The sequence below is a fragment of the Chlorocebus sabaeus genome, chromosome X (assembly GCF_047675955.1).
Source record: "Chlorocebus sabaeus isolate Y175 chromosome X, mChlSab1.0.hap1, whole genome shotgun sequence".
Classification (NCBI taxonomy): domain Eukaryota; kingdom Metazoa; phylum Chordata; class Mammalia; order Primates; family Cercopithecidae; genus Chlorocebus; species Chlorocebus sabaeus.
Window position 1 is genome coordinate 43,828,230 of NC_132933.1, and position 17,181 is coordinate 43,845,410.

Consider the following 17,181-nt stretch of genomic DNA (forward strand, 5'->3'; position numbering starts at 1 on the left):
TTAAAGAGTGAAGGAAAGACGGGTTAAAGAGAGCCTTCGAGATACTTTAAGTCAAGATTTGAGCTCAAAGGCTCTCATCCAAGCTTTCATTTAGTTTGTCTCATGATTCCTTTTTATTTCTTCCTGATGTTGTCTTATACAAGCTGTTAACTTGATTCAGGCTGTAACTAGAAAGACAAATCAATCTTTCATAGAAGTCCTCGGCTTGACAAGCTAGTATGAGGAACCATTTCCCTCAGAGCTATTTGTCATAGTCTTTCTTTGTACATGTTTAAAGAACAGTGGTTTTCTGTGTGAAGCCAGGCTTCCCACCAGATTGTGAAAACTACCTGAAATGAAATTACACATCCCTATGCTCTAGCCGCTTTCCATAGAAGCCTGATCCCATGCAGGTGTTCATACCTGAGTAACCTAGGCAATGGCCCCAGAACAACTGTGGGTCACTAGTATTCTATTTCCAAAATTTCATACCTTCAAACTTTGTTTTAGTTATATCCACATTTCCCATTAACCCCAGGAAAGCCTTTAGTGAGCTAGTTTATTTCCTTAAACCGAAATCAGCAGGTGGAAGTTCAAGGCATCCTCCCCCTGTCTTGCCCCTTTCTTTCCCTCCCTCCCTCCCTCCCTCCCTTCCTTCCCTCCCTCCCTCCATTCCTCCCTCCTCTTCTTTCCTTCCTTCTTTCTGTTCTTCCCTCCTTCCCTCTCCCTTCCTCCCCCTTCCTCTTTTCCTTCCTTCTCTCTTCCCCTTTCCCTCCCTCCCTTCCTCCCTCCCTCCCTCCCTCCCTTCCTTCCTTCCTTCCTTCCTTCCTTCCTTCCTTCCTTCCTTCCTTCCTTCCTTCCTTCCTTCCTTTTTTTCTTTTTTAAAGAATAAGTTTCCTTCTGTGAAATCTTGAGTTGGGGGATCAAGACTAAATCCTACAGCAACATAAAACTTTCTGGTTGTCCAGGGAGTCCTAACAGAGCTAGAAATATGACCAAATACATCACACTGGTACCAGAAAAAATGTAAGGGCAGACCTTCAGCTTGGGGAATGTTTATCTTGCAGTTAACAAAGGGAAAAGAGCAACAACTGAGAGTGAATGTCAAGGGGCACTTTGTGGCATGTGGCCTGAGGACGGACCCACGTCGTACGAATTTGAGAAATGGTATAAAAAAGCCAACTTTTCAGAATTTGGGGTGGGCATTGTGCTTAGGAGTGACCTGGATTATAACACAAAAATGCCAGCCTTAGACCTAGAATGGACAGTTAATCACTTTGATCTGAGGGGCACCAAAATTTCTTCAGTTTTTTACTCAAAAAGTAGTCCATCCTCCTCTGCCTACCTGCAACTGATGCTTGAAATAGACATTATATTATTAGAGATTAATTATTTCGGCATAAATTTCTCCCCACCCCTTATGAGAAAACAAACATCACTGGTTGGGGAGCAATAGAGGAAAGTGTCAAATATTATCATTCATTTACATACTAGTGCAAATCATTTAAAGAGTTTCTTTAGAGTTGTTTTTCTCTCCATTAACGAGAGGGCAGAGAGAGCTGTACTAGAATTTTGAAGACGAACTTTATCCCTTGATAATTTTGCCAAAGGTGGGTCCTGATTAAGGCTTAAAATAGAGCATTTTAAATAACATGGTAACACAAAACATTTTATTTGTGCTCTATATCTCCTCTTCAGTATTAATTCAACAAATATTTTTTGGGCACCTACTATGTGTCAGGCACTGCGAAGGGCACTGGAGATTTAATGTTAAGCAAAAGCAAGCAGGGAACTTACTAACTTGGTTTTCTCCCTCCTGAGGTACGTGCTTGCTTTTCTTGTTTAGATTTCTTGGCCAGACCCTTATACTCTCCCACTTTTTTTTTTTTTTTTTTGTAGTTAGTTTTAGCACAGACCAGCTTCTCAACATGTGTTTGTTATTAACGATAATAAGATAACCAGTGATTTTAGGAGCCCAGGTTTTCAGTGTAGCATAACTCCAGCATTGTGGGGGAGTGGGGTCTTCACATCACAGATGCTTGACAGAGGATTCTAGGCCAAAATTTAAAATGATCAGGAACTGGATCTACCAGATAGAAGCAAGAGCAAACTACTTTGGGGGAATCCAACTCCAGTGAGAAGCTAATTCGAGCAGCAAATGTTAGAAAATGTTGAATGAACTCAGCAGTTTCAAAGTGCAGAGGTTTAGAAAAGTAACTGCCTAGACAAAGTACACAATCCCAGGATGGATGGAGGTCAGAGAAGAAAGGGACTTGCTGATCTGCTAGTCCAGCTAAAGGGGAAAAAGGAGAGACCTAGAGTAGGCAACAATCTGTTCGGGTGACACAATGAGTCGGTGCAGAACTGGGTCCAGGACCCTGGCCTTCTGATTCCCAGTGGAGTCCTCTTTTCAAATAGCAAGGAAGAAGCAGTGTTTATTGAAAGACAACTGTGTGCTTAGTATTCTAACTTATTTAATTCTTTATCTCAAAATGATTAAATTTACCCCCATTTTGCAGATGAGGAAGTTGAAAATTGGGGCTAATATGCTGAAGGGTGTACCCTCAAGATTTCCATTCTCAAAGATTAGGATTAGCTTTATATAGAATGCAGTGGAACTGGTGTTCACCACCCCCAGCTGTGCAGCACTGTGCACTGAGTGAGGAGTCAGTGGGCAGTCCCAGCGCTAGGCTTGAACACTAGTAGCAAATTACTTCTGGTTGGATAATGAATTTCTGGTGGCTCCTCCCAATTTACTCTGCCCCTCCCCAACTCTACCTAATTTATTCTTTCATGGGTGACTGGGGGAACTTCTTTAAACTGCAGATGAGTGATTCAAACTCAGTTTGATTAATATAGCAGGTATAATAATGGTGGTCTCATTGACTTCATAGATGAGGGGCTATCTGCAGAACTTCTATCTAGTACACTGCTCAGTCAACTGGGGTGAAAATCTCCATTCTACCATGGTTTGCCCTTAGGCAAGTTACTTACTCTTTCTGAGCCTCAGTTTCATCATCTGTAAATAGTGATGATAATAACACATACTTCAAAGGACTGTGATGATTTTTTTAAATTCAGTTTTTAAAATGAGACAATACACGGAAAGAGTGTAGCCCAGCATTTGACACACAGCAAGAATTCGGTATGTGTCTTAGACTTTGTTATTCTAAGTGCTAATTTCTGGATTAAATGCACAGATACTGGGAAAGAACCCAGGAAACTAGTGTGTTTGGGGAAGAAGACGCATTACGTCAGCCTTCTGGCCCTGTTGCCCTGAATAGGGCTGTTTCCCATATAGAGCTGTCCTCACTGTTGCCCATTCCTGGTGGTCAAAAGAGTGAGGCCTATAAGGACAGAAATATCATGTAGTTCAAGATCCTTGTCACAATACAGACCAGAAATAGAGACCCTTCCTATATTACTCCAGATAATGAGTGGCTCCTACAGTGTCCTGGCTCCCAAATTTTGCCACGGCAGAGAAAAGAGGGAAGCCGGAAGAAGCTGGGAGGAGAAGCATGCGACTCTTGACTAGAGCTCAGCCTGGGTTGTGAGCTCTTTGAAGCCTGAGTCAACACCTCAGACCTCTTCCATCCTTTATCTCACTCTCATGCATTCAACACCGTGCAGAGAATAGATTTAAAGTTTTGGAGGCAGGTTAGACTAGATTATCTTTGAGGGCCTAGGAATAAATTTGAGGCTTTTATGCATATAATCAGCCCAGAATCATCTTTCCACTGTCCCCAAAGCAAAGTTAGAAGTCCTCCGCCATCCCACACACCCCTCAGCCATTGGCTTATGTTGTTTTGTGAACTGTTTGCTCCCCCAAGACTTTCTTGACTCTCGTTCAAATCAGCTTTCACCAATATATGAATGTTGGGGCATACTATTTGTGGTAGGTCTTTAAGATTCACTAGATATGCCTCAGATTGGTCTCTTCAGGAGTCAAGGTTTCTCATAAAATTAGGAGTGAGAGTCAAGAGAATAACCAACAGGGCTGGCACAGACAGAATTGTTGCTGCCCATAAACAACCAGTTTGACCTGACTGGTGCACACCAGCACTGATGATCAGCCCTGAAGAAAGCTATGCCGTTATTTTGATCTTTGATTAGAATTAAGGATTTACTAAGGATTCTCCTTATTAACATCTCCCTGACCTATCTTTAAGTGTTGTGGGGTCTCGGGGTTTTGTCCTTTGTCTTCTTTATTTACTTCACAAAAGACATGTTTTAAATTACCCTCTGTCAATTGATTACACTCAAATTTATAACTCTTGTTCAGCTTTCTATTGAGAATTTATAACTCTTGTTCAGCTTTCTATTTTTTCCTAGGCCTTCCAGTATGTGATATGATCTACTGGATATTGCCACTTGTTGACCAATTCAAGATCTCTATCAAAATGCATCATCTCTCCCACCTCCTTCCTCCAGTGTTTCCTATCTCAGAGACTTGTGCCATTTTCCAATCAGTTTCCTAGGTCTGAAAAGCTCAAAATCATCCTAGAGTCCTGCTTTCTTTTCACTTACTTTCTATATCTTGTCAGTCACCAAGTTCTTGTTATTTCTATTTTCTTAATCTCCTTGATATTTGTAATCTTGGAGGAAATGATCCCATTCCTCTAGGTCTTCACTACCACTCTCTTGGTCTGTCATCATTTCTCATATGGATTATTATGACGCACTCCAAACTGGTCTCTCTGCCTCCAGTCTTGCTTTCTTCCAACTCATTCTCCACGTTGTTGCTAGAGAAATCCTTTAAAATGGAAATCTGATAATACCATTTCTCTGCTTAAAGCCATTGGGTACACTATTAAATCATGGCATATCTTGGTGATCTGGCCCTTGCCTTGTCTGACATCACAGACTCAAGCAGAACAAATGCTTTAGAATTCTAAGAATCCATATATATATAATGTCTATCTCTCTCTTTCTCTCTCTCTCTCTATCTATCTTTACCTCTGGGTCTTTCTGCATGTTGTTCCTTCTGTTTGGAAGGCTCTTAGCATCTTAGCACCAAACTACTCCTGCAACCTCATTCACCTGGCTAACTTTTTTTCCGTACTCAATCCAGAGAGACTGTTCTTCCTCCCTCCTCTCCTCCCCTGAAATCTGGGTTTAGGTGATCCTCTCTGTCTCTCTGTTTGGGCTACCTCAATCAAAGCACTTTTTACTTTGCATTGTCATTATCTGTTTACATCTGTTTCTCTCCAAGAGAACTGTATGGGACAGAAAAATAGACATATTTAAAACTATAATAATGATACTATGTCTAATATAATGCCAATGACTTGCCAGGCTCTGTTATAAGCACTTGCTGTGTGTTAACTCATGTGCTTTTCACAACACTGTAAGGTGGGCAGCTATTACTGAAGTTGAGTAAACAGGAGTTGGTGATAGATTGAATGTGGGGGAAGAGAAGGAGTCTCAGTGATTTCCAGTTTTCTGAAAGAAGCAAGTGGGCAAACAGTGGATGGATGTGCCATGTACTGAGATAAGGGGTACAGGAAGAGGAGGAGTTTTGTCAGGATGGGGGAAAGAAACTTTTAGTTTGGGCACTACCATTTCTTCGCCATTCTTTCACAACCGATTGTTCCCAGAAGCTTCAGAAACAATGTGAGTAACAAACCTTTTCCTCTCATTGACAGGCATTTGGAAACACCACTGTCCGTGTCGGGAAAACAGAATAACTCCCCAGTATCTCGTCATTAGCTTGCTGGAAGCAGCTAGAACAGGGCTATGTTCCTGGGACTCTGGCGTTTTTCTCGCCTTGTGCTCTGGTTTGCGGCTTTCAGGAAACTGCTGGGACACCATGGCCTTGCGTCCTCCAAGTTCCTGTGGTGCTTGTGCCTCCTGGTTGTCATGTACCTTCCGCAGCAGGTGTGGACACTCCCCTACAAGATAGGGGTGGTGGGCCCTTGGGCTTGTGATTCGCTGTTTTCAAAGGCCCTGCCTGAGGTTGCTGCGCGATTAGCCATTGAGCGAATCAACCGGGACCCATCTTTTGACCTGAGTTACTCTTTTGAATATGTGATTCTCAATGAAGATTGCCAGACTTCGAGGGCCCTCTCCAGTTTCATTTCCCACCACCAGATGGCCTCAGGATTTATTGGACCTACCAACCCTGGCTACTGCGAGGCAGCCTCGCTCCTGGGAAACAGCTGGGACAAAGGGATTTTCTCTTGGGCTTGTGTGAATTATGAATTAGACAATAAAAATAGCTACCCGACCTTTTCTCGGACACTCCCTTCTCCCATCCGGGTGCTTGTAACTGTCATGAAATATTTCCAGTGGGCTCATGCTGGAGTCATTTCCTCAGATGAAGACATTTGGGTGCATACAGCCAATCGAGTCGCAAGTGCTCTGCGGAGCCACGGCTTACCTGTAGGGGTCGTCCTGACCACAGGACAAGACAGCCAAAGCATTCGGAAAGCTCTCCAGAGGATTCACCAGGCAGATCGAATTCGCAGTGAGTGCTTTCTCCGGTTGAAATTTAAACGTGACTTCAGGGAAAGAGATTACAATCTCCAAAAGGTTTCCTACCCTCACACCCTAGGGTAGCACATCCCTTCCCATTTCTTCACACATTTGCCCTTTTTCACTCACACTCAGGTCCCAAGACTGCCCTGCTTCGACAGAGCCTATTTTATGAACTGAATAAAAGTACAAAGAACTCTGTGCTTCATATGCCTGTGGACGCTAGTGCCTGCTCTTAGCGCCTGAGTGAAGGATGGTGTCAAGATCACTGTAGCCATACATCCTTTCTTTCTGCCCTTAGGACCCTGGTAACTTCAAAAGTGCCAAAATGGTATGGGGAGGTGAGGGTCTTCTTATGGCTTCATTTTTGTTTGTTCTAGTCACTGAGGAGAGATTTACTTTTGACTCCTTTCTGGATACTTTCCTTCAAAGGTACCCAGTGTCCTTGTGGGACACTTACTTAGAATCTGTCTTCTCTGGACTCCAAAATGTCCATACCTTCTGCCTCTTCTCAAAGCAGGGCTTTTCTTTTTGCAGCACACAGCTAGTTGATATGGAGGGAACCTAGCTGATGAATGAAAGCATATTAAAATGAGAAGACTGTCTAAATTTTAACAGTTTCCCCTTCCAATGGAAGCTTAATGTTCAAAGATGATTCTTGCAGAGACAATAGACCAAATGTGAAGCAAAGGACTTGACCCACTAAAGCTATCATTCTCAAAGTTAGTTGGGTGGATTTTGGCCTTCCTGGTCCTCTTGAATCAGATCTCTTTTACTTACACTTATGGCAAGCCCTTGTGACACCTGGTTTTGATTTTTTTCTATTCCAGTTTTTTAACCTCCATTCTACCTTCCTCTAGAGATGGCTATGATTCATAGAAACACTGCTCATTCCCCCACTGCAGCCACTCCACCACTTTAGGACAGATACCTCAGAAACTATTTGACAAACTGATTCCTTCAAGGATTAGTCCTGGTCCCAGTAATTTCCTTAACAATGAGTTTGTTAGAGAATGATGCAGCTTTGGCCTGGCCTATAACCAGAAGCCTGTTTTAAGTTTCAAGTGGCTTCAGTATTGGACCTTAATTATGACGATCACAAGAGGACGAGGGCAAGAGGAGTTTTTAGTTCCAGAACTACCGTAATCTGCCTCCAGCTCCAGTCGACAAGATTCTGTGATGTTTAGTAATCAGTGTGGCTCTGATTACTTCATAATAGAGCTTGATACTTTCAAAGCAGAGCATAGAATTATTTTGAAAGATATAAAATCATTTGCAGGGAGGAGCCATGCCAGAAACAGGCTAATATATTTAGTATCATAACTTTATAATATGTTACAAATCTTCTTGAAGCCCAATGTCTCCTGCAAGTTTATATTCCATGAATGTTTCACATCCCACCCATTTGTATACTTTGAAATGACATTTTGGCCTCTACCATAAAATGTTAAATAAATGCAGGTCCTGAAGCTCTTTGGGCTGCCAGACTGAGAAGAATTAGGATTGAGTGCTAACCACCCACAACCCCTTTGAGGCAGGGAGGAAGCAAATGCACATATTATTGTCCTACCATTAGAGATTCCTTTAGGTCAAGGGTTCTCAGTCTGGCTGCACGCTAGAATTACCTGGACATCTTTTCAAGACTACTGGTGCCACAGCGCCACCTCCAGAAATTCTACTAGAATTGGTCTGTGGTGGCTCCCAGCAAAGGTATTTTAAATAGCTTCCCAGGCGCTTGTAATGTGCAGCCAGAGTTGAGAAACACTGCTTTAACTTAATAATAATGCAAATAAATATTTCTCACTTTAAGTTCCCATTGTTTTAATATGACTTCGCTTAGTCAGATTGTTTTCTTTATTACAGTACAGATCTGCTCACTAAGGGAATGGAAATTTTGAGGATTCGGAGAAAAAAACTAGAGAGGATGGTTATGGAGCAAAGGAAGACCTTGAATAGCAAGTACAGCAACAGGAAGTGGAGGAGGGATTCAGAAAGAGAGATAAAAGGGAGTGAAGACAAAAGCTCTGCACTGCAGGATTTTCCTTTGTTTTTTGACAAAACATAGGCAGATTCAGATGAGGCATGCTGGGACCTCAGTGACATGAGTCAGAATGTGGGTGGGGTGGGGGCAGGGGAACTGAGCCATACGTTGGGCTGTGGCCTGAGTACAACCTCAGGCAGCTCATTGTGCTTTGTTCAAAGGAGTGTGTAATACCCATACCTGGTACAGGCACATGTCTGTATCTGAGGGCATGCCAACTGGTGGGTGAGGTGTAACAGAGGGAATGGTGGAAGGGGAGTGAGTGTTAAAGTAAGATAGACATTGCCCTTGTTGTCCACTTGATCATTTGTTGAAAACAATGCCCCAGCCCGTGGAAACATGTAAAGCAGGATCCAGAGAATGAACAAAAATAGATTATCAGAGCTTTAATTAAGTGGCCTAAAGTTCAGGGCACATCTTTGGTCCCATTAGAAAATTGGAGATTTGGTGAGAAACTGCGCCAGAAGCCAATGAGTACAGATTGGGTCAACATAGCAGTGAGGAAGACTGCAACACACCATGCATGGCACATACCAGATCACAGCTTTAGCTAATTTTCCAGCTCTTCTCAACTGCTGGGACTGAGAAGAACTAAACAGACGATAAACTTTTTGTGTGACCTCATCTGAGAAGGGCTGAAGAAGGCAGAGCCTGACTTCTTCCCTATTTTGCTGGATATGAGGCTGCTTTTTAACACTGTGGACCCCCAAGCAAACCTTCAGAGAGGAGCTTTTGTGACGTGCAAAACACAGTGGAAAGGGTCCCCTTCCTTTGGAGGGGCCTAGAAATATTTGGAAGTAGTAGAAATAATTGAAAGGTTATTTTTTAGTTTTCATTTATTTATTTTTTTTTCTGATCTGTTCGCAAAAGTAGTGATGGCATTGCCATGTGGCAGTGGCAGTGGTGGTTGTAGTGATGGTGGTAGTGGTGTGGGAGGGGAGAGAAGAGCAGCCTATTACTGGCTGGTATGACACTTCTGATTCTTATAAATTAATATTTCCAATTAGGAACTCTCATTGGCACCTTACTGGAGTTAGAGGAAGTGTCTTTCTCAGAGACAGGTCTAAGTTACACTTACATAATATCAATGCAATGATATATTTAATAGTAGGTAATAATAGCAATAATAATAGCCATGGGCTCTTGGGTGGGGAAACAGCAGAGGTGTTACTATATGCTGCCATAGAGACAATAAGAGCAACCATACTATTACTTTACATGTAAACAGCTCTCTACATTTTACAAGACATTTGCACATAGATCTCATTTAATTCTCAGGATTATCCAGGAGATAGGCATTTTCTTTCAAGTTTTACAATATCTGCGAGTCTCACAGTAATAAGTACATAGGTGTAAGCACTATCAACACCAAAGAAGGAATAAATAAATTCCCAGAATAGGGGGATTCAGTCTCTCCCAGATTCTCAACTCAACTCTCTTAAGCCTTGGGAGCAACTACCAATTTTCTTTGCTTCTGACAAAGTCAAATAGGAGAGATATTAATCAAAGACGAAGGCCTTAATTTATAGTCAGCGCTGCTGTATGTGGCTATGTAGGTTGTGCCCTGCACAAGGAAACCTAGCTGATTAGACTTGAGGGCCAAAATCCAGTCCACTCTCTGCTCCTCAAACCATGAGCCCTGTTGGAAGTTTTTGTCCAATGGCACAAAAGGGCATTTACTCACCAAGCAAGGCACCTGTAGGGTTGCATTCATTCAGAAGGGGTTCCTCTTCTAATTCCTGCAAAGGTTAGCAGGAGGCCCTACCTGCAGCTCTTTAGAGAACTTTTCAAATGGCTATTCTAAGCCCTCTTTTCTCCTCATCTTCTTGCTGATCAGCCCTGTGCTTGGCTGATTGTGTAATCCTTTCAATTTGGGCTTACCAGGATGTTGGACCATTTGGGATTTCCTTTCAATCCTTCCAAATTGGGAATGCTTCATTACAACATGATGTTAAGTAAATATGACACCATTGGAATAGCTTTCTCTTGTTCTTCCAAAATTAGATACCTGATTGCTATCTTATTGCCTGGGACAGAATGGCTTCTTCTCATTTATTGAAGATTCTTGTGTATAAGAAAAAGATAGCAATAAAAATAATGATAAAAGTTAATATTTATTGGGAGTTTACTATGTGCTAGTAATTTTTCAAGGGCTTTGTACGGACTATGTCATCCAATAATTGCATCACCCCTATTAAGTAAGGGCAATTATTGTTTACCTATTTTATGAATAAGACTTCTGAAGCTAAAAGCGGTTAAATAACTTACCCAATGTCACACTACTGGTGAATGAGAAAGCCTAAAGCAGTGGCTCTCAAATCTCAGTGGGCATCAGAATCCCCTGGAGGACTTATTAAAACACAGATTGTTGGGTTCCTCCTCCAGAGTTTCTGGTTCAGGAATGCTGGGTGGGGCCCCGGAATTTGCATTTCTAATACTGCACATTCTCAGGTGGCACTGATGCTGCTGGTCCACGGACCACACTGAGAACCACTGGTCTAATGCTAGACCAATACTATACTACCTCCCGTCCACTTGTGGTATGCTCCTGAAGCATATTCACTTGAGAGCCTGTGTTCTATATGTGGCATATAATTCAGCCCTTCCACCTTTCTTTCGTAACGTTTGGACCCATAGATAAAATTCTTTCATGTGCCTCAACGTACAGGTGTCATCCCTGTTTTCCTATGTTAATAACAACAGTGATACTGATAATACTATGACTAGGAGTCTTTGCACCAATAGGGAATTTGGTATAGGATTTGCTATAATGTAACACCAAATGTAAGTAAATATAAATGGCAAGAGGACCACTTGCTTTCATGAATGGCAAATGATCACTAATGATCAAATTATTGAAGACTTGACACAAGAGGAAATCTCTAAACATCTAGACTTCTTGCATTTGAGAGGCCTTATGTATATAGCTGTTTAGGAAAAACAGGAGAAAACGTATGTTTCAAGGTATGGAGAAATATAAAACCTTATCTCAAGCTGGACAGCAATGTTAAGGCAACAAATGCAATTGCAATACAAGTTTGAGTATGGAAAAAGCATAGTCTGATGTAGATGGAATAGTCTTTGAATGTTATATTTGTGTGCCATCATGCTGAGCTACTTGGACCAGTTCAACACCAGTGGTAGTTAAGTAAGTGGTAGCTTCAGGACTTATGGCCAAAAATGTGTGGGTTGTCCTTAGCTGATAGCCGCACATCCCCTAGTGTAGTGTTCTAAAAGTCTACTTTGAGGGCCTCCTGCACTGAGTCACACTTGGGGATAGGGCCTGGGAAACATGCATGTTCCAGAGCCTCCCACCTTCTTCTTACACAGCCATTTATTAGGCTGGGTGGGAGAAAACTGAGAGGGAGAGGGTAGGAATGTATTCTTTCACAATATAGCCAGATAGGAAAGAATCCTGAGAGAAGGTGAGACTTGGGATAAATCTGCATGCTGCCCTCCTGCTCTGGTCTGCCTCCCCTCCCTGCCCTCTTAGCAACTGTTAAAATGAATGACAGTGACAGGAAATATCACAAAGGGGCTACAATAAAGAGCAAAGACAGTACAATGGGGGGTGTCTCTGTGGTTTGTGAGCAATATCGATGGCTCACAAATAAGAATATGGCTCCTAAGGACTTCTATAGCAGCAGCAAGTGGAATCATTTCTATCTCGCAAGGTGTGAAACTGGGACCAGTTTCCTCCATGGAGGACACCATAGTCAGTAATCTGAGAGAAATAAAGTGACCTTTGCCTTTTCAGAAACACAGTTACTCTCTCTCAAGAAAATATTTGATAGAATATTTTAATTTAGGAAGAGAAATAGGAATTGAGTGACATGGAAATTTACTTCTCCCGGAGTTTCATGACATTTCCTGCTGCCAGTGAAAGAAAGGGTCCTAGACAGCCTGCTATGGTTGGTGCCACAATATGAAGACATAGATGCTAGACAGCTCAAGTAGCTCAGAGAAAGTGCTGATGTCATATCCTGGTGAGATGCGATCTCAGAAGGGTGTATTTCCTGGTCCTTGTTTTGACTATAAAGTAGCTTGACAGGATGGAAACTTACCAATTAGTATTATTCAATGACCACCTGTTGACCCAGGCCTTGTTTAGGATTTAAGGTTTCTGTACACTAATCCTTTCCTGACAACAACTTACAGGTCAAATCCCATTTTAATGAATGTAATTTTAACATAATAAAACTATTTAGTAAAATTATCTTGTGGAACAGATGTATCTACAAATCCCTGTTCACGAAGCACTCAATCTATTAAATTAAGATGCTGTTGTTTGAATTCAGTATTTATGCTTTCTACTTTAATCATGTTCAATGGCAAAATCTTGCTAGGCAAAAAATAGAGGAGCCTGTGATTATTCCCTCTTGAGTTTCCTATTTCTTCTTCTATAAAATGATGGGGACAGGTTGGTCTACTTGGTCTTAAAGGGTCTTTTCAGTCATAAAACTTTGGACCCTTTGAAATATGGTCAGTGTGGGTCAATGAAAGAAAAATAAAGCAGAGAGATTCAGGGTTGAGGGTAAGGTACTGGGCATAGTTAATGATGGTAGGCATGAACAACAGGTATGGCAGTATCTACCTGCCCAGCAAATATCACTTCCAATTGTTCCTCCATCCTAACAATCAATATATGCTCATATCTCATATCTCAAGGAACGCACAAAAAATACCCAAGTGTACAAGCTCTCCTCCTGAAGAGGCTGTTAGTTTACAAACATTCATCTAAACAACATTCATTGTGTGCATAATATGTACAAGGATATGGAAATAAATAAGACACAGTTCCTGACCTCAAGGAGCTCACAGTTTGGTAGTAGAAGCTGATATAGGTAAATAAGAGCAACAAATCTTGTAAGTGCCAGGGTAGAAATCATCTCAGGGTAAGGTGGGGGCTCTAATCCAGTGTCGCAAGTCAGTTTCCCTGGAAAGCAGCCTGTTAGATGGAGCTTTGAGTGCAGGAAGCTTATTTAATGAGTATTTTCAAGGAGAACACCTGTGAGGAAGAGAAGACAGTAGGATTGGGCAGAGAGAATTGAACTGCAGTGCAGCCACAACAAAGGCCTCAGCCGGTCTTAGGGGGCGCTCTAGAGCTGGTATGACCCTGCAGAGTTGTCCAGAATTAAGATGAGGAGTCTGGGCTCTTCTACCTCCATGTGGAATAGTCATTAGGTTCAGTTGCACCCACAGAAAGGGGCACAGTGTGTAATAATAATTGTTTAACAGTCAGATCTTCAGAGTGAAAAAAGTTCTGATTTGTAGTGTTTGCTGATTTCCATAGTGTAGTCACTCCCACAATGGTCAATTTCAAGCTAATAACATGATGTTAACTAGCTCACAAAATCTCTGGAAGTTGAACCAGCAAAAGTGAGCCCCAACACACTACTGAGATCATGTAACCTTGAGAGAGGTGCTTTTCCTTAGCTGAGGCCAAATCTCAGAGAAAAATCACCTATCAGCTGCTAACACACCCAGCAGCTAGTGGAATGAGGGCTTCAGTGCTGAAGTGTGTATCTTGATGGCACATCGTAATAGCACCTACTACATGTAATGTATGGTAAAATATTTGCTGTATTGCAATCAGCATCAAACACTAGTTCTATTTAACATTTTCCATGCAGTAAAGTCATTTTAATATCCCTTTAAGTAAATAAAATCAAATTGTATCACTGTTGAGTAACCTTGAACAAATCACTCAATCTCTGATTTGCAGAAGAAAGATGCTAATACTGATCTACTTGCTGAGGATACTGTTGGATAAACTGGCCAACTGAAGCCTCTGACTAAACTCCCTGTGACTACGCTAATTTGACCAAACTAATTTATTTTTAATGGTTCAGCCAAATGGAGAGAGTGAGAAGTCTTCAATTCTACTTTCTCTTTCTAAATCCAACTCTTGCATTGTCAAACATCTCTGGCACTCCATTTTCCCATTATACAATGTGTGATTATAAACAAGTAAGGCTGAATTCCTTGTGTGGCTCATGCACTAGCTCCAAAGATATCCTTTGAGAATTCTAAGGAAGGTCTGAGCATCAGAATACATGTAGAACCTCTTAGTGTAATTATTTTGAAGGAGTTAATGGTCATTTGAAAACTCATGTCATGCTGTGGTATGTGCATATGTGTGCGGTATGTTTAAATCAACTTCATAACTTATTAGTTACATTTTACAAAATAAAAGGTACCAGCTCTAGCTCAAAGGGAAACTTTCTAGGGGTGCTTAACAAGTGTAAAAAGGTGTTTGAAAATAGATGAAACAATATGTAAATGCCAAAGACAAGTCATTGAATGCAGTTAAGCATCCTTAGTTCTTGAGATTAAAGGTTTCGTGTAAACATGTATAATTAATATTTACCAGTAGCAATAGAGTCTTTGCCTTTCTTCAAGGAGCTCAGAATACTTGCCAGGCACTATCTAATTAAACTACTCAGTGTACCTGTAAAATGCATTGGAATCTGCATTTTAAAGATGTGGGCACTGAAGCACAAGTGGGCTTAAACTAAACTTATTTAGCATGCCAAGGGCAAAATTGGATATAAGACTTTCAGTCTCATGATCTAGCTGTCATTTTTCAACCGTGGCCCCCTTGAATCCACTCTATTCTAGCATAACCTTGCCAAACAACATAGTTTCATAAGTCTAGGAAGAATTAAATTGAGTGCATAGTAATTCCAATTACAGGGAAGTTAGGTTTTAAAAAGTTGAACAGCTCACCCATAATATTACAGAGAGTACATCCTTAATCTGAGAATCTGAAATCCGAAATGCTCCAAAATTGAAAACTTTTGAGCACCAACATGATACTTAAAGGAAATACTCATTAAAGTATTTCAGATTTCAGATTTTGGGATTAGGGATGCTCAGCAGGTAAGTATAATGCAAATATTATACTTAATATCCTAAATCCAAAAAATATCTGAAGTCTGAAGCACTTCTGGTCCTCAATAGTTTGTATAAGGAGTACTCAACCTGTGGTAACATTTATAGATGAGGGAGTTAGTGCTTTTCATTGTCTATAATAACCTTGGTAAGGATGAGAACACTTGGTCAAAATGTATTAGAGTGCATGTTTGTAGGAGATGGACAATAAAAAGCAATAGTGGCTGTGGTAACATCTCCCATCCTCTCTTACTATTCTCTCTTCTAATTCTTATGTATATAGTAGCTACTATTTATTGGGTGCTATGTACTAAGTAAATGACTTGTCTCCTTTCTTCAATCATCACTACCACCCCATAAGTACATATTGTTATCTCCATTTTATGGACGAGACAGAGAGAGGTTAAGTAATTTAGAAAAGGGTACACAGTTAAAACTGGTGGTGTTGCGATGTAAAGTTGATTTTTCCAACCTTAAAGCCTCTTTTTTATGTTACTCCCCATTTATTATACTAGTTCTTGTTCCTGTCTAGGTATTAGGCTCTGCAGCCTGTAGGCATCTCTCTTGTCACTGTCCCCAATCCAGAGTCCATGAACATACCTCAGCCTCAGCTCAGGACAACATCTTGCTTATCTTGGAGGCATAAGAAACCACTTACAAATTGGTTAGAACACATTTATTTTTCCTCTCTGTATTTTTTGGTACTGTGCTTTACTAGCAGATTGCTTCCATAACCTCCTTGCTTTGTTGGTTTCAGTAATCATCATGTGTATGCATTCAGCTTTGATTGGGGGAGAGACTCAGACGCATCTCTTGGAATGGGCTCATGATCTGAAAATGACTGATGGAACCTACGTCTTTGTTCCCTATGATGCCCTGCTCTACAGTTTACCTTATAAGCACACCCCCTACCAGGTCCTAAGGAACAACCCAAAGCTCCGGGAAGCCTATGATGCAGTGTTGACCATTACAGTGGAGTCCCAAGAAAAGACCTTCTATCAAGCCTTTACAGAGGCAGCAGCAAGAGGTGAAATTCCTGAGAAGCTGGAGTTCGATCAAGTAAGTAAACATTCGTAAGTTATCATGAGCTGAGAACCTAAAACATCAGCATGGTAAATTATTTTCATACCAACAGTCTCAATTCCATAGGAGATCCAATCAATGGCAGGCAACCACAGACAAATTAAAAACATCTTTAGTTTGCTGAAAACATTTGTGAAACAAAGGCATATTATTTAAGATTTTTTTCTTTTATCTTTAAGCAGCCCATGATGACATTATATAGTCAGGAAAAAGAAATATATTTAAGAACAGAGCAACAAAACTTTAATATATACTAGTGCTGTTCAAGGGAGCCTAATAAAAAGAGCTCCTGTTTGTGGTGTAAGTTCTGAATTAATTTAACAATAAGGCAAAAGAGCTAGTATATAATAAACTATTACCTTTATTTTTGATAACTCTGGTATTGGAGGATATGGCTTCTACCTGTAGGCATTTGAGCTTCCCAATACTGAACCCAAGGATTAAACAAACTTCTCCATCTGGTCAATGGCATTGCTGGACCACTGCAGTCCTGCCCCATGAGGGCAGGCCTTTTGTAAAATGTGTAGTCTGGAGAGGAACAGCAGAGCATTTGCTTCTTGTAGGTAGTCTGCTCCCAAGAGAAAGAAGACAGGAGGGGCTGAGCTACACATACTTAGTTCTCCTTCCAAACTAACCAGTCAGATTAATTCGTTTCTCCTTTGTGGGGAGGAACGAGTAAGTGGATGAACACAGGCCACTTGGAATGGGGA

General features: G+C 41.2%; 1 protein-coding gene across 1 annotated transcript in view; it reads left to right on the forward strand.

Moving 5' to 3' along the window:
- Positions 1 to 5,449: 5,449 nt before the first annotated feature.
- Positions 5,450 to 17,181, forward strand: part of GUCY2F (guanylate cyclase 2F, retinal) — a 99,960-nt gene continuing 88,228 nt past the window's right edge. Inside the window, exons 1-2 of the mRNA XM_007992542.3 lie at positions 5,450 to 6,445; positions 16,146 to 16,447. Coding sequence (XP_007990733.3) covers positions 5,716 to 6,445; positions 16,146 to 16,447 — 1,032 coding nt within the window. The 5' untranslated portion in view covers positions 5,450 to 5,715. The remainder of the gene's footprint in view (positions 6,446 to 16,145; positions 16,448 to 17,181) is intronic.